Genomic DNA, 19,114 nt, shown 5'->3' on the forward strand with positions numbered 1-19,114 from the left:
TAGAAAAATAATCAAATGCAGGGCATTTCTTGACAAAAACTTTGCAGATATAGAAAGAGGATAATTCAAGCTTTTCATACAGCTGCAATGTTGGTGAGTTTAACATTGTTTAATGCAAGACAGGACTTTTCTGTTTGGATGAATGGGCTGCAGTCAAGGCCAGGCAGTAGTTTTTTTCCACTCAGTGGGCGTTCCCACATAACTTCCAGGTATGATGATGCCACACACATACCCTCTATAGATAACATACTGCAGGAGTCAAGTCTGGCTGTGGGCCTTTTTCTTTATTGAGTGGTGCAAGGGCAGAGATGCGTTTAGCTCCAGGCAACTGGCCTATTGACCCTCAAGAATGTCAAGGCGGGGCATGAGAGCGGCAGTTGAGAGCGGCAGTTGCAAGCGAAAAGTTTTGACATATTTACGATAATATACTCATTATACCTGTATTGTATGACGTCATGGAACTTTCCAAAAGAAGGAAACCTCTCTCTCTCTCTCACTCTCTCTGGAATGTCACGTTAATGTCACTCAAAACAACATGCATGTTGCAAGACCCCATGTTGCAACTAAGCCCATGATGCAATATCTCAACAAGTACAATCTCAAACAAGACCCATGGCTTTTGGCTAAACGAGGCATCATAGTCATTTTTTTTTAATCCCACGATTTTGTAACCCAGTTTTTTCTTTTCACCCAGTGCCAATTATCCAATGTAATCATGGGCGCTACACTTCCTCTGCCAACCTGGGGGGGGGGGGGGCAGCGGACTGACCTCATGCCACCTTCTATGCATGAGGAGTCCAAGCTGCTTCTTTTTGCACCTGACAGAGGGGAATTTCCCCCGGCCGGACGTAGCGCGTGGAAGGGACACGTTATTCCGACCAGTTCCTTTCCCCTTCCTCCGCCCCGGCTGGCCAGGGGGAGGTAGTTTTAGAGACCAGGATTACGGCATGTTTTTGTGAGGGTATCTACCCTAGGGGACACAGGGAGAACATGCAAACTCCACACAGAAAGGCCCTATCGCCAACCCCCGCCTCGGGTATGGGCACTGATGACACTGAGGAGGGAACACGCCGCCAGTGCCCACAGTGTCCCGAGCGGGAATCGAACCCAGGACCTTCTAGCTGTGAGGCGACAGCACTACCAACTGTGCCACCGTGCCCCAATATGTCCACATTTTAATGACCTTTTTATTTTATTTTTTTGGTATTCAGACAGCCAGCAATGGGTAGAATTAACGCTTTCAAGAAAATTGTAGTCTCTTTGACACATCTAGGGGGCGCAATCTGAATTCAAAGATGTTCCTTATAGAAGCTTTGTCATTGGTCGAAAGAAACCCGTCGCAATGACTAACCAATCAGGAAGCAGACAGGCAAATCGGCCAATGACAAAGCTTCTATAGGAACACACCAAAAAGGATCGAATGATTATACACGTTTCTGCTATATGAGCCTTCATCAGAGCCGCCCATAGCCGAAACACGTAAGCGTTCCTTTTTGGTGTGTGCCAATAAAACAAAAATGGAAATGTGAGTATAGTGTCAGCCATTTATTATACAGTACATAACTTGTTTGTCACATTCAGTAGAGCCCGTGATCTTTTGTGCAGGCCAGATGTAATTTCCTGGGATCTAGTAGGACTTCTGACTATAGGCTATACAAGATATTGAATCCATAACTGCTAAATATGATTTTTTTTTTACGGCAATCTCTTTATTACTTTACTATAACATAATAATAACATATTTAGCAGTTATGGATTCAATATCTTGCTCAAGGTCATTTCAACGGCATTGTTGGTGACACATCCATGTCTGCTTGCATTTGTGTGTTTTTACAGTTTCACGATGGCTCTAAACATAGCTGGCTTGGTGGCGACGTTGTTCTTCTATGCCCTGATCCTGGGGATGGGCGTCTGGGCTTCCAGGAAGTCCAGGAGGGAGGAGAAGAAATGCGTGGGATCCAGGAGTGAGGTCACCATGATAGGAGGACGCAACATCAACGCGTGGATCGGCGTCTTCACAATGACAGGTGAGAAGATACAAATTGTTTGACGATATACCGTCAGGGATTCACAAAACCTTCACAGACCACTTCTCTTCCTTCTCAGAGCTTCCTTGATAACAACCAGGAACCATATTATGCAGAGGAGGGCAAGGAAGCTCTGAGAAGGAAGGGAAGTGGTCACGTGACTGGGCTGCGCCATGACACTTATTTCATGGACACTTTCATGGGAGCCAAACTCACACCGGAAGTGCAATGAATACATGGCAGTGAATGGAGCCGGCTGGACCAGCTCACAACAAACATTATTCATGAACAATTGAGACCTTTTGTAAAGTAATCACTTCTGGAAAATAACAGAAGACATATCACAGGTTGTTTTCTAATCACTTACTTTTCGAGTGCACAGTATATCATTTCATCTGAGGATCTAAACAGCAGCAGGTATCGTTTCTGGCTCTGAAGTATCGCAAGATTTGGCTGCCAGACAGGAAGTCTCGCGATACTTGGTGCGTTCAGAAAGGTACTTTGTGCTCTTTAGATACCATACCACTATAAAAAATTACACTGTGTGTCGTGGAAATTTACACATCGAATAACAACACAACAGACAATAATGTGTTACATGTCTTCTGTTATTTTCCAGAAGTGATTACGTTACAAAATTGTTAAATTGTTCATAAATAATGTTCATGAGCTGGTCACTGAGCTCTCATTGACTCCAGTGCATTCTGCCAAACTTCCGGGTAGTTTGGCTCCCATGAAAGTGTCCATGAAAGTGTCATGGCGCAGCCCAGTCACGTGACCACTTCACTTCCTTCTCAGAGCTTCCTTGGGAGGAGGGCAGGAAGAGCATGCAGACTGGTGAGCTTAAGTAGCCCGCCCAATTGGTCAGCTGACTGCCACATCAGCGAATGACGTGGGACACGTTGTGGGACATGGCATTGAACCTCTACCATGAAATGTTCTATGAGCAGGGCCTGGCTGTATAGACAAGTTCTTGAGTTCTTAGTCCAGTTACCCTGGGTAAACATAGTACCTTTCCTTTCCTTTGACTGTAACTGCTTCACATTCCATTCCTCCTTCAGCCACCTGGGTGGGAGGAGCCTACATCATGGGTACCGCCGAGGCCGTCTACACTCCCTCCCGCGGCGTCGTCTGGGCCCTCGGGCCCCCTGCGTATATTCTGACCTTCCTCGTCGGTAAGAAGCTGCATGTGTATCTTTACAATATGTTTTCACCGATATTACCCCATACATTTTCACCGATATTGGCCCATACATTTTCACCGATTTATATTGACCCATACATTTTCACCGATATTGACCCATACATTTTCACCGATATTGACCCATACATTTTCACCGATATTGGCCCATACATTTTCACCGATTTATATTGACCCATACATTTTCACCGATATTGACCCATACATTTTCACCGATATTGACCCATACATTTTCACCGATATTGACCCCATACATTTTCACCGATATTGACCCATACATTTTCACCGATATTGACCCATACATTTTCACCGATATTGACCCATACATTTTAACCGATATTGACCCCATACATTTTCACCGATATTGACCCATACATTTTCACCGATATTGACCCATACATTTTCACCGATATTGACCCCATACATTTTCACCGATATTGACCCATACATTTTCACCGATATTGACCCATACATTTTAACCGATATTGACCCATACATTTTAACCGATATTGACCCATACATTTTAACCAATATTGACCCATACATTTTCACCGATATTGACCCATACATTTTAACCGATATTGACCCATACATTTTAACCGATATTGACCCATATATTTTCACCGATATTGGCCCATACATTTTCACCGATTTATATTGACCCATACATTTTCACCGATATTGACCCATACATTTTCACCGATATTGACCCCATACATTTTCACCGATATTGACCCATACATTTTCACCGATATTGACCCATACATTTTCACCGATATTGACCCATACATTTTCACAGATATTGACCCCATACATTTTCACCGATATTGACCCATACATTTTCACAGATATTGACCCCATACATTTTCACCGATATTGACCCATACATTTTAACCGATATTGACCCATACATTTTAACCGATATTGACCCATACATTTTAACCGATATTGACCCATACATTTTAACCGATATTGACCCATACATTTTCACCGATATTGGCCCATACATTTTCACCGATATTGGTCCATACATTTTCACCGATATTGGCCCATACATTTTCACCGATTTATATTGACCCATACATTTTCACCGATATTGACCGATACATTTTCACCGATATTGACCCCATACATTTTCACCGATATTGACCCCATACATTTTCACCGATATTGACCCATACATTTTCACCGATATTGACCCCATACATTTTCACCGATATTGACCCATACATTTTCACCGATATTGACCCATACATTTTCACCGATATTGACCCCATACATTTTCACTGATATTGACCCATACATTTTCACCGATATTGACCCCATACATTTTCACCGATATTGACCCATACATTTTCACCGATATTGGCCCATACATTTTCACCGATATTGGCCCATACATTTTCACCGATTTATATTGACCCATACATTTTCACCGATATTGACCCATACATTTTCACCGATATTGACCCCATACATTTTCACCGATATTGACCCATACATTTTCACCGATATTGACCCATACATTTTCACCGATATTGACCCATACATTTTCACCGATATTGACCCCATACATTTTCACCGATATTGACCCCATACATTTTCACCGATATTGACCCATACATTTTCACCGATATTGACCCATACATTTTCACCGATATTGACCCATACATTTTCACCGATATTGACCCCATACATTTTCACCGATATTGACCCATACATTTTCACCGATATTGACCCATACATTTTCACCGATATTGACCCATACATTTTCACCGATATTGACCCCATACATTTTCCCCGATATTGACCCATACATTTTAACCGATATTGACCCATACATTTTCACCGATATTGACCCATACATTTTAACCGATATTGACCCATACATTTTAACCGATATTGACCCATATATTTTCACCGATATTGGCCCATACATTTTCACCGATTTATATTGACCCATACATTTTCACCGATATTGACCCATACATTTTCACCGATATTGACCCCATACATTTTCACCGATATTGACCCATACATTTTCACCGATATTGACCCATACATTTTCACCGATATTGACCCATACATTTTCACAGATATTGACCCCATACATTTTCACCGATATTGACCCATACATTTTAACCGATATTGACCCATACATTTTAACCGATATTGACCCATACATTTTAACCGATATTGACCCATACATTTTAACCGATATTGACCCATACATTTTCACCGATATTGGCCCATACATTTTCACCGATATTGGTCCATACATTTTCACCGATATTGGCCCATACATTTTCACCGATTTATATTGACCCATACATTTTCACCGATATTGACCGATACATTTTCACCGATATTGACCCCATACATTTTCACCGATATTGACCCCATACATTTTCACCGATATTGACCCATACATTTTCACCGATATTGACCCCATACATTTTCACCGATATTGACCCCATACATTTTCACCGATATTGACCCATACATTTTCACCGATATTGACCCATACATTTTCACCGATATTGACCCCATACATTTTCACTGATATTGACCCATACATTTTCACCGATATTGACCCCATACATTTTCACCGATATTGACCCATACATTTTCACCGATATTGGCCCATACATTTTCACCGATATTGGCCCATACATTTTCACCGATTTATATTGACCCATACATTTTCACCGATATTGACCCATACATTTTCACCGATATTGACCCCATACATTTTCACCGATATTGACCCATACATTTTCACCGATATTGACCCATACATTTTCACCGATATTGACCCATACATTTTCACCGATATTGACCCCATACATTTTCACCGATATTGACCCCATACATTTTCACCGATATTGACCCATACATTTTCACCGATATTGACCCATACATTTTCACCGATATTGACCCCATACATTTTCACTGATATTGACCCATACATTTTCACCGATATTGACCCCATACATTTTCACCGATATTGACCCATACATTTTCACCGATATTGGCCCATACATTTTCACCGATATTGGCCCATACATTTTCACCGATTTATATTGACCCATACATTTTCACCGATATTGACCCATACATTTTCACCGATATTGACCCCATACATTTTCACCGATATTGACCCATACATTTTCACCGATATTGACCCATACATTTTCACCGATATTGACCCATACATTTTCACCGATATTGACCCCATACATTTTCACCGATATTGACCCATACATTTTCACCGATATTGACCCATACATTTTCACCGATATTGACCCATACATTTTCACCGATATTGACCCCATACATTTTCCCCGATATTGACCCATACATTTTCACAGATATTGACCCATACATTTTAACCGATATTGACCCATACATTTTCACTGATATTGACCCATACATTTTCACCGATATTATTGACCCATACATTTTCACCGATATTGACCGATATTTCACCAGTATTGACCAATAATAATGTAATTTCACCCAGTGGCTTGGAAAATGCTCACTCCCACAGTGAAGCCTGATTGTCGTATGATGTGGTGCATGCTGAAAATAGCTGATCTGCAAGCTCACTACGCGATTAGTCCGCGACACGTTGTGAGCTGGTAGAGCAGCTATTTTCAGCACGCGGAAATATGGAGGATGTGAGACGTATAAAAGCATCAGATTTCATTTTCACATGGCCCATATGAAGACAGAAGCAAAGTGGAAAAGGATTTCTGACACCAAAAGGGGTTCCCGCCCAAAAATGAGTTTTAACCATTACAATTACTTACTTTGCTAGTGTTGAGTGCACATTATTCATCTGGGGACCCACCTAGGGGTCTCGACCCCCAGGTTGTGGAACCCTTTGGTCTAATGCATCCCCTTCCATGTTGTGTCCCAACAGGAGGCTTGTTCTTTGCTAAACAGATGAGGTCGAAGCGCTACGTGACGATGATGGACCCGTTTCAGCATCGCTACGGCAACGCGTTCACCACGGCCCTCCTGCTTCCCAGTCTGCTCAGTGACCTACTGTGGGTGTCCGGCACCCTGGCTGCATTGGGTCAGTCACACTTTATGGCTCTGCTTATCATGAAAACCTGCAAAACATGTCAGTCAGTCAGTCAGTCAGTCCGTCCGTCACGCCTCGAGTCGTGACACACTCCATGTATGGCCGTCTCCATATTATGAAGTTCACAACACTGACCTCATAGATCTCATATATGGAGCCGGCCAGCAACTACACATCTGACCTCAAACCCTTTTAGATCTCCATATATGGAGCTGACCTGTTCTGACACATTCCATATGTTGATCCTTCCCCATCTGTCCTTCCTCTTCGATGTCTCCCTTTTGACTGATACCTGTCCATTCAAACTTTAGACGGGCCTGCCCCAAAGTTATTAGCGCAGCCACGCCCGGCAGCCGGCGAAAACGAAGGTCCAAAAATGAAGGCCCGGCCATACCTGGGCCCCAACTGGAATGGCCTTACTAATTAGCACACATGTTACACCCTACCTGGCCCGAAAACGTCGCTTCTTGCCCTCAGGGGCGTCTTACTGGTCTAGTCTACTCCCACTTTCGCTACTTTTTTTACTTTGCCATGTCAGTGCATCAAAACTACCTCCCCCTGGCCAGCAGGGGCACCTGATGGAGGGGAAAGGAACTGGTCTCTAAACTACCTCCCCCTGGCCAGCCGGGGCGCCTGATGGAGGGGAAAGGAACTGGTCGGAATAACGCGTTCCTTCCACGCACTACGTCCAGCCAGGGAAACCCCCCCCCCCCCTGTCAGGTGAAAAGAAGCAGCTTGGACTCTTCATGCATAGAAGGAAGCATGAGGTCAGTCCGCTGCCCCCCCCCCCACCCCCCCCCTTCCCCAGGTTGGCAGAGGAAGTGTAGCGCCCAGGATTACATTAGATAATTGACACTGGGTGAAAAAAAACATGGGATAAAAACAATTATTAAAAAAAAATCTATTTAAACTGTGATTGTTAGTTCTGTTTATCATTGCATCAGTCAGTGCTTACTATACCTAGGCCTCGGAACAGGTTTGAGGAGCAGAAACACAAAACAAACTAAATGAAATGAATAGTCAGGGCCGGGGTCCCCCTGCACTGCCACGCCGGGGGGGGGGGGGGGGGGGAATGCTTAATCTGGTGCACTTTGAGGGACTGTACCCAAGTTCCCTCAGCCCTATGTTCCCTCAGGCCTATGTTCCCTCAGCCTTATATGTTCCCTCAGCCCTATGTTCCCTCATTCCAAAACAGACGGGGGTGGGGGGGGGGGGGGGGGCTGTAAGGCATCGATTATACTATAATTCTACCCATACAGTAGTTCACCCTGCAGCAACAGAACACATTACAGATACCAAGTTACAGCAATGACACTACTGCATGGGGTCTATAGTCGATCTACTTTGTGATAGCAAATGCTCCACAACAACACAGTGAAACAGTGAACAGTGAAACATTCCTTAAACAGTAGGCTACTTAATTATCTGTTTTGAATCTCAGGTATGTTTCCATTGCAGTACACACCTTAATGAACTGACACCAACTATTTAAGCTATGTTGACAAACACAAAACTAGTTTAGCTTGTAGAACATCCTGTCTCCTCATGTCCCCACTTGGGAATAAAACATTTGATCTAGTAGATCTGCTATTTTTGCTCTTTTTTAAATTGAAATTCTGAATTATTTTTAGCTATTTCTGAATTGAAATCTTGAAAAGTTAATGTTTTATTTCATTTCAAATACTTTTTTTTTTAATATATTTTTTATCCCACGATTTTGTAAACCATTTTTCACCCCTGTGTCAATCATCTAATGTGATCCTGGGCTCTATACACACCCTCCACCAACCTAGTCCCCATATATGGGGGACAAGGGGAGAGCAACGGACTTGAACTCATGCTTCCTTCATGCCTGAGTGTCCAATTTGCTCCTTTACACCTGACAGGGGGGAGTTTCCCTGGTTGGACGTAGCGCGTGGAAATACAAATACATTTATATGTTCTTACTTCTTATGTTAAATTTAGGAATTTAAATGCAAATACATTAGACATAAAAAAAACTAGTAGGCCTACTCATAATATAGACTAATTAAAGCGGATCATGTTTGCATGTGTGGAATTGCAATTGTAATTGTTTTGGGAGAAAACTTTCACCTGGACAGGACCTTTAATGACAATGTCACACCGCTCCCTATCACTCAGCTGTCCTGGCCAAAGAGCTGGGCCATCAGTTATGATGTCATTCATAACTGATGAATAGTGTATACTGTATGACATGTAGGGACACTATAGGGTTCAAATTGTGTGTATAATTGTGTGTTTCTGCAGGCGGGACAGTCAGCGTGATTCTCGACCTTCACTCGGCCTACGCCATCGTCCTTTCTGCTGGCGTTGCCATCACCTACACGCTGCTGGGAGGCCTGTACTCCGTGGCCTACACCGATGTCATCCAGCTGGTGATCATCTTCATCAGTCTGGTGAGAGCAGACGTGAATGGAGTCAAATGATGTCTGTACACGGACAAGTGTGTCTGAAATTCTTTATTAGGAACAGTCCCTTGAGATGAACCATCTCGTTTTCAAGGGGGTCCACAATTCACAAAATACACTTCATACATAAAGACACTTTTTTACAAACAATTCAACCAGACAAAACAAAACAAGACAAAACAATACAATTCCTAGATAAACAAGAAACAAAAATCATCAGTGTCTGTGGCAATGCCTTGGTCTTGTCCATTTTCTTATTTACACACCATTAGCCTATAATGTTCCTATTTTGATCATGATACCCAAAAACTGAATGTCAAAGTCTCCATGTTTTCTTCATAATGTGTATTACAATGATTTACTATGACACTATAGCAATATGGCATTATTAGCAACTAGTAGGCCTACTAGTGAGTGAATGGGTAGCCTGGGTTCCAGCCTGATTCGCTGCGTTCCGCGGATCAACGTTTTAATACAGCATGGAGTTACTGATTGACCGACATCAACATATTCTGTCGCCTCGGGTCCGAGAGGCTAATTAAATCTCGTCAAATGGTGGTCCGTAGTGCTCAAATGCCGAATGCATTATGGATGATATGAAAAGGGTTGAAAACCCCCTGGCTGTGTACTGTATAATATAGATTGCCTGGTTGGGAAGCAGAGAATCACGGGTTTTGATTCCCGGGCCATGGAAATATGTACAGTATGTTGAGGAGGTGCCCTGAGTAATGCACTTCATGGATCTACAGTACTCCCCCCCCCCCCCCAATTTGTATGTTTTATCATGGAAATATTTTGGAAAATGTAGATTTTTTTTTTTGTGTGTGTGGCAATTTAGTTTTGGTACATTTTGATACATTTTGGAAAGTGGTTAATGCAACCTCCATCCCCTCATTCCTGCATATTATTAGCACTTCTTCACGAGCGGTGAATATAATTATGTTTTTTGACCTATTTCCTTGTTCTGCTGTATCTCTCCTTCCCCAGTGGCTGTGTGTTCCCTTTGTAATTCTCCACCCATCATCATCATCATCATCATCATCATCACCATCATCTAATGTGACTCTCACACCTGTACACTCACCACCCTGGCTGGGGGAGCTCAAGACGGAGGATGTTGGAAAATGGATCGATGAATTCCTCTTATTGGTTAGTAGTTGTTTCCTCCCAAAATCCTATAAATTGTTACCGTATGCGTCATGTGTTTTAGTGGTTACATTATATCTGCATGGTCAGGCCTGTCCTATACCAGGGACACTCACACCACACAGGTTTTCCATCAGTCTAAAAGTAATAAACGTCAAAATGTCAAAATATCCACCGCTGCTGTATTTTATACCTCATACTAAGCATTTAAAGTATGATGTGTAAAGTACAGCAGCCTTGTAAGTGTAAAGCAGCTGGCACCGATAAACATTTTTTAACAATGGCAGCTATAAAGTTGCCATCCTAATATTTTGATGCCCTCACAATATCGGATACAGCAATACAAGTGTGTGTGTGTGTGTGTGTGTGTGTGTGTGTGTGTGTGTGCGTGCGTGCGTGCGTGCGTGCGTGCGTGCGTGCGTGCGTGCGTGCGTGCACACTGCAGTCCCTCGGAGGCCTGTCCTACCAGGCGTTCTACCAGAGGATCCTTTCCGCTGCCTCACCTGCTCAGGCCCAGATCACGTGCTTCGCATCGATGATACTGTCCTTCATCATGGGCATTCCCTCAGTCATCATAGGAGCGATGGCTGTTTCTGCAGGTAATCACAAACATCATCATCGTTTTCCGACCGCGGTCGAGGTCACGGATCATGGAAAGCCACGCCAGACTTCCCGGTTGTTTATTTGGATCCCCATTAGCTACCTTAGTAGCAGATATACTTTTCCTGGGGTCCACACATAAAATACCTTACAATTACATCATATGAAATACATTTTACAAGACTGTAAGAAAAACAGTTAAAAAAATGTAATACAACTAAAATATAAAACAAGTTAATTAATTAATAAATATAACATCGCAACCATGAATACAATTTCAGTTTGAGTAGCCTATACCGTTACAGTATGAAATATTTTAAACAGTGTCCAATGACCGTCATCAAAAGCAAGTGACATGAGATATTTCTTTAAAGGAGAATTCCATACTAAAAGGCTTTCTCACCTTTCTTTGTAGTTGTTACGTCCCCATCAAAGAGGTCTAGGTGTTATTTTGTGCAAAAGCTCCTTATTGGCTATTTCCCCTATACCATAAGCCCTACATGAATTGCATTGAATTGAATGGGATGTATGGGATGTTGTGCTAATTTGCTTATTTCCATCGCTCAAAATTATAATTTCTTTGTATATATCCTCTCTTCACAATGTAAATAATAACCCAAGCGGCACACTTTACTACTTATTTCGATGGAAATAAGCGAATTAGCACAACACCCCATACATCCCATTCAATTCAATGCAATGCATTTAGGGCTTATGGTAGGGGAAATAGCCAATAAGGAGCTTTTGCACAAAATAACACCTGGACCTCTTTGATGGGGACGTAACAACTACAAAGAAAGGTAAGAAAGCTTTTTAGTATGGAATTCTCCTTTAACTTATTGATTTATTTGTTCCCTGTCTGATTTGTGATGGAAGACTGCAGCTCTTTCATTGCTCTATATATATTACTGTGTGTTGCATTGCATTAGTTTTTGAGATGGGAAACGTAAGAAAAGACCTTGTGCTGAATGTCTGGTATTGTATAGGTGTGTTCATCAGAGCTGAACTTCAGCCTGCAAATACAGGACAGCCGGAACTTTAGATGCAATAATACCTCTGACAAAAGACAGCAGGGAAATATGAAGTCTAGCTGTCCTCCATCAGTGGCCATCCCAAAGTGGCATGCATTCTGTTGGTGTTTTGTTCTTTTTGTATACAGCACAGAGCAATACGTGCAGCTCTATTTTGGACCAATTGTTCTTCATTGCCGTCCCCAGTTCCTGCTTCTTACTGATGCATCAGGGGAACGACAGTTTGAACCTGAACCCAAATACTTGTAGTCATCAACATTGTTTGTTGTTTAAGTGTTTGTATAATGTGGTTATTGTTAGATTTGCATATATTTTACGTATTCAGTTTTCGTCTCGTTGAGATAAAGACCTGCTCAAGAGACTGAAGGAGAGCCTGATCGTATTCCAATGATTGGCTGATAAGCGCGATGACCTCACAAACACACGCGCACGCACGCACGCGTCTCATTGTGTCACAATCACAATGACATAGTTTTAAAATGTGATAATTTCATAAATCCATAAGAAATGAATTATTAATAATATAAATACTACGTCCTGAATGTCCTCATAATTATTCATTATGTATTCATTCATTATTACAGAACACTGGGATTTGCACTAAATTCAATCACATGTGATGTATGTGGCTACTGGCTACTACTAGTTACCATAAGGTGTCGCCAAACTACCAAAGAGAATATCTCACACACGTTTGTCTGGCTGATCAAGGATGACATGAATTTGTCATTGGGCTGCCCTCTGCTGGTCCACTGACAAAACAACATGTTCAAGTTAACCCATTTTGGATAGGAACTCTTTTTGGTGTTAGCATTATGTCATGCTGTAGCTATTGAAAAATAGAAGATCTACAAGCTCGTAGCGCGACACCGAGTGGCGCGCTACGAGCTTGTAGGTCTGCTATTTTAAAAAAAAACAAAGAACGACTGACACATAGAAACAGCGGGGGGCACGGTGGCACAGTGGGTAGTGCTGTCGCCTCACAGCTAGAAGGTCCTGGGTTCGATTCCCGCTGGAGACGCTGTGGGCACTGTGTTCCCTCCTCCGCGTCATCAGTGTCCATACCCGAGGCGGGGGTTGGCGATAGGGCCCTTCTGTGTGGAGTTTGCATGTTCTCCCCGTGTCCCCTAGGGTAGATACCCTCACAAAAACATGCCGTAATCCTGGTCTCTAAAACTACCTCCCCCTGGCCAGCCGGGGCGCCTGATGGAGGGGAAAGGAACTGGTCGGAATAACGTGTCCCTTCCACGCGCTACGTCCGGCCGGGGAAATTCCCCTCTGTCAGGTGAAAAGAAGCAGCTTGGACTCCTCATGCATAGAAGGAGGCATGAGGTCAGTCCGCTGCCCCCCCAGGTTGGCAGAGGAAGTGTGGCGCCCAGGATTACTTAGATAATTGGCATTGGGTGAAAAGAAAAACTGGGTTACAAAATCGTGGGAAAAAATTAAAGTTAAAGAAACAGCTTTTTCAGAAAACTGTCATTTTCAAACAGACATTTTTTAGAATCTGATCTCAGGTCAGAATGCGGGTTCATATCTTCTCATCACTTTGGATGTCCGGTTCCCTTCTCTCTCCCAGACTGGAACCAGACAGACTATAGTCTTCCACCTCCGTTTGAGCGCGGGGAGGCGGGGAACGTGCTCCCACTTGTCCTCCAGAACCTGGCCCCGCCCTGGGTGTCGGTGCTGGGCATCGGGGCGTTGGCGGCAGCCGTCATGTCCTCCGTGGACTCTGCCCTGCTTTCGTCTGCGTCCATGTTCACTCAGAACATCTACAAGAGCTACCTCAGGAAACAGGTTGGTCAAACGTCGCTGTGTGTGTGTGTGTGTACACTGTAACTATATGTGTCTCGATCTGCATGTGTGTGCGTACAGCAGACAGCCGTGAGTAAGAGAAAGTAATTTTGTTTGTTTGTTTTATTTTCTTTCTTCTTTGCATCCTGCCAATCAGGGACAGATTAACCCCCACGAGGGCCCTTGGGCCGGTAATTTTTTGCAGGGCCCCCCGTAGCGTGCAACATTTTTTTTTCTTTCTGTGTTTTTATCATCTTTTTGACGTAAATTTAACTAAATCAATGGACGATGAAGAGCTCCATGAGAAGCCCTTTTCAGGGCGTCAAACCTAGTACCGTGCGGTCCAATTTCCTCAAAGGGGCCCTGAGAGCCAAGGGCCCCTGAGCCACGGCCCCACTGGCCCAATGGCTAATTTGTCCCTGCTGCCAATATTATGCTAAAGCGTTGTTGTGTCTAAGCACAGCGGACCTGTAGGGCTTTAAGCTAATATACGCAAAGTAGGTATTGGTGTGATAGCAGATGGGTGCTCTAAAAGTGTGTTTTGAAGAAAGTGGCGGAAAATCCATCCTGACATTGGGAGATGCGTCATGACCCAAGGAATTTAGATTTTACGACCTACGGTTCAAGAGTTATTGTTAGGGTTTAGTGAGATAGGACCCAAAATCAGAACTCAGGACCAGGATTCACAAACTCAGATATTTATTTCACAAAAACAAAAATAGGCTTGGGGCTGTAGGGCTATGTAGAGCTGGTCGGCAGGCAGGCAGGCAGGCGGCGTAGAACACTGGGGGCACAAGGAGACGAGGAATTAGAAAAATGATGATTGCAGGGAAAAAACTTGGAACTCAGAGGCACAGTGACTTTACCGATAGTAACTGAATAAACCGGCAAGGGCTGGAGTGAAGAGCCAGGTCTTATACAGCTGGGCTTGATGAGGAGGAGGTGTGTAGTTCCACAGGAGGTAGATACCACACGTCACAGCCCAGGTCGCCAGTCACACGCCCCTGCCAGACCATATAGGGAAAGGAAAAAAACAGAAAACCAACAGAGAAACAGCCCGCCCATAACAGTTATAAGCCAAAACGTAAAAGTGGGCTGTTATAGCGCCACCATGAGGCCGCGACCGATATAATTACAAGTTAATTAATTTTTAGTAATTATTATGAACCTCCCCTCCAAGTTTTGTATAACTTTAGCCCTGAGGGTCTCCAAGATAAAAATAATAATATACTTGCATGTGATTATGTGAGTGGCATTGAAAATAGCAGATCTATACACGCTCATTCACAACGCAGCAAATTATACTTAGATTTAACGATGCATTTATGTTGTTATTCTGTAATAAGTCTTGTCCTCTCTCTCTCCAGGCGTCAGAGAGGAAGTGTGCGTGGGTTGTAATAAGTCTTCTCCCCTCTCTCTCCAGGCGTCAGAGAGGGAGTGTGCGTGGGTTGTAATAAGTCTTGTCTCTCTCCAGGCGTCAGAGAGGAAGTGTGCGTGGGTTGTAATAAGTCTTGTCCTCTCTCTCCAGGCGTCAGAGAGGAAGTGTGCGTGGGTTGTAATAAGTCTTCTCCTCTCTCTCTCCAGGCGTCAGAGAGGGAGTGTGCATGGGTTGTAATAAGTCTTCTCCTCTCTCTCTCTCCAGGCGTCAGAGAGGGAGTGTGCATGGGTTGTAATAAGTCTTGTCCTCTCTCTCCAGGCGTCAGAGAGGGAGTGTGCATGGGTTGTAATAAGTCTTGTCCTATCTCTCCAGGCGTCAGAGAGGGAGTGTGCATGGGTTGTAATAAGTCTTGTCCTCTCTCTCCAGGCGTCAGAGAGGGAGTGTGCATGGGTTGTAATAAGTCTTCTCCTCTCTCTCTCCAGGCGTCAGAGAGGGAGTGTGCGTGGGTTGTAATAAGTCTTCTCCTCTCTCTCTCCAGGCGTCAGAGAGGGAGTGTGCATGGGTTGTAATAAGTCTTCTCCTCTCTCTCTCTCCAGGCGTCAGAGAGGGAGTGTGCGTGGGTTGTAATAAGTCTTCTCCTCTCTCTCTCCAGGCGTCAGAGAGGAAGTGTGCGTGGGTTGTAATAAGTCTTGTCCTCTCTCTCCAGGCGTCAGAGAGGGAGTGTGCATGGGTTGTAATAAGTCTTGTCCTCTCTCTCCAGGCGTCAGAGAGGGAGTGTGCATGGGTTGTAATAAGTCTTGTCCTCTCTCTCCAGGCGTCAGAGAGGGAGTGTGCATGGGTTGTAATAAGTCTTCTCCTCTCTCTCTCCAGGCGTCAGAGAGGGAGTGTGCATGGGTTGTAATAAGTCTTCTCCTCTCTCTCTCCAGGCGTCAGAGAGGGAGTGTGCGTGGGTTGTAATAAGTCTTGTCTCTCTCCAGGCGTCAGAGAGGGAGTGTGCGTGGGTTGTAATAAGTCTTCTCCTCTCTCTCTCCAGGCGTCAGAGAGGAAGTGTGCGTGGGTTGTAATAAGTCTTCTCCTCTCTCTCTCCAGGCGTCAGAGAGGGAGTGTGCATGGGTTGTAATAAGTCTTGTCCTCTCTCTCCAGGCGTCAGAGAGGGAGTGTGCATGGGTTGTAATAAGTCTTGTCCTATCTCTCCAGGCGTCAGAGAGGGAGTGTGCATGGGTTGTAATAAGTCTTGTCCTCTCTCTCCAGGCGTCAGAGAGGGAGTGTGCATGGGTTGTAATAAGTCTTCTCCTCTCTCTCTCCAGGCGTCAGAGAGGGAGTGTGCGTGGGTTGTAATAAGTCTTCTCCTCTCTCTCCAGGCGTCAGAGAGGAAGTGTGCATGGGTTGTAATAAGTCTTCTCCTCTCTCTCTCCAGGCGTCAGAGAGGGAGTGTGCGTGGGTTGTAATAAGTCTTCTCCTCTCTCTCTCCAGGCGTCAGAGAGGAAGTGTGCGTGGGTTGTAATAAGTCTTCTCCTCTCTCTCTCCAGGCGTCAGAGAGGAAGTGTGCGTGGGTTGTAATAAGTCTTCTCCTCTCTCTCTCTCCAGGCGTCAGAGAGGAAGTGTGCGTGGGTTGTAATAAGTCTTGTCTCTCTCCAGGCATCAGAGAGGGAGTGTGCATGGGTTGTAATAAGTCTTCTCCTCTCTCTCTCCAGGCGTCAGAGAGGGAGTGTGCGTGGGTTGTAATAAGTCTTGTCCTCTCTCTCCAGGCGTCAGAGAGGGAGTGTGCATGGGTTGTAATAAGTCTTGTCCTCTCTCTCTCCAGGCGTCAGAGAGGGAGTGTGCGTGGGTGATCCGGCTGAGCGTGCTGCTGGTGGGCCTGGCCGGCACCGGCCTGGCCTTCACCGGGGAAGGCGTCATGGCGTTCTGGCTGATGAGCTCGGACCTGCTCTACTGCATCATCTTCCCGCAGATCGTCTGCGTCCTGCACTGTCCCTTCGCCAACGGATACGGCGCGAGCGCCGGCCTCTTCCTGGGCACCTCCCTGAGGTTCCTGAGCGGGGAGCCCGCGCTCCACATCGCCCCCGTGCTGAGGTTTCCCGGCTGGCGGGAGGACGCGTCGACGGGGGACGTCCACCAGCGTTTCCCCTTCCGGTCTCTGATAACGTTGCTCACCGTGCTCACCATCCCCGCGGCCTCCTTGCTGGCACGTCTGGTGTTCACCCGCCGCCTGCTGCCTCCGTCCTGGGACGTCTTTGGTGTTGACTTGAGGGAGACGACTGGGAATACTGGGAATGATGAGACTGGGAATGCCGTGAAGGGTGTGAACGTCCTTGGTGTCTTGAGGGAGACTGGGGATGCTGTAAAGGGTGTGAACGGAGCGTTCCCAGTCTACTGAGAAATCTACTGGTTATACCTCCACCTCCAGCTGCTACCAGATCGGTTTCCTATATCGACGATACTGTTTTTGATTGATTGATTGATTTATTAACAGTTTGCAGAATTACAGTACATTTCAAGTACAACTCAATACAACAACTGTTAACTGTGAGTGGGCGACACCATAAAGCAGTGTTTCCCCAACCTTTTTTGTCCCAGGGCACACATTTCATAGCCTAAAAATCTCGGGGCACTCCTTGATATATACAATGTGTGTGTGTGTGTGTGTGTGTGTGTGTGTGTGTGTGTGTGTGTGTGTGTGTGTGTGTGTGTGTGTGTATATATATATATATATATATATATATATATATATATATAGTAAAACGTCTTGACATTATACTTTTGACAGAGTAAAACTTGTTTGAACATGACAGCACTCATCAAATAACTTTAAAGAGAAAGAAAAGGACAGAGACAGTAGTGCTGCCAACGAATATTCGAACAAATTTTCGAATCAAAATAATTAATGAATAACTGAATATATAAAATTAACAATAGGAAGCCTGCAGCTCAGTAGCTATTGCTTTCGGGGGATGGGATTAGTGTTACTTTCGGTCAAATCAGGCGGCACACCTGGACACATCAAACGGCACACTAAAGTGCCGCGGCACACAGGTCGGGAAACACTGCCATAAAGCATTACACTTGTTTACAATAGGGCCCGCCATTTTCAATTCATGAAAACAATTAGAGACGTACGAATATACACAACTAGTATATAGTCAAAACAGGAACTCATCATAGAGGAGGTAAAAAGGGAAAATAAACAGAATACAGTGAGGGGGGAAAGGGGGTGTGGGGCAGGGATACTCAAATAGATTTACCTGTGGGCCACATTACAAAAATGGCAAGGGGCCAGGGGCCATGATAAAATTACGACATTAATGATACTTGATAACTTCTCTCTTTCAATTGCTTTATTTTCGCAAAATGTATCAAAGTACAATGTGCATGCACACAATATGTAAATAAATAAATGTGTTACATTTTCTTGCATAAACAC

At 44.3% G+C, this 19,114-nt stretch overlaps 1 protein-coding gene across 1 annotated transcript; it reads left to right on the forward strand.

Annotated features, from left to right (window-relative positions):
- Positions 1–1,843: 1,843 nt before the first annotated feature.
- LOC308321906 (high-affinity choline transporter 1-like) lies at positions 1,844–18,070 on the forward strand (the record flags this gene model as incomplete). Its single annotated transcript, XM_080772999.1, has 8 exons — positions 1,844–2,027; positions 3,089–3,202; positions 7,154–7,309; positions 9,587–9,735; positions 10,735–10,896; positions 11,339–11,492; positions 14,101–14,318; positions 17,498–18,070. The coding sequence occupies 8 exons, from the start codon at positions 1,844–1,846 to the stop codon at positions 18,068–18,070; spliced, it is 1,710 nt and encodes a 569-aa protein (XP_080629125.1).
- Between the last annotated feature and the right edge of the window lie 1,044 nt (positions 18,071–19,114).

Source organism: Protomyctophum bolini, assembly GCF_963924005.1.
Source record: "Protomyctophum bolini genome assembly, chromosome: 9".
NCBI lineage: Eukaryota > Metazoa > Chordata > Actinopteri > Myctophiformes > Myctophidae > Protomyctophum > Protomyctophum bolini.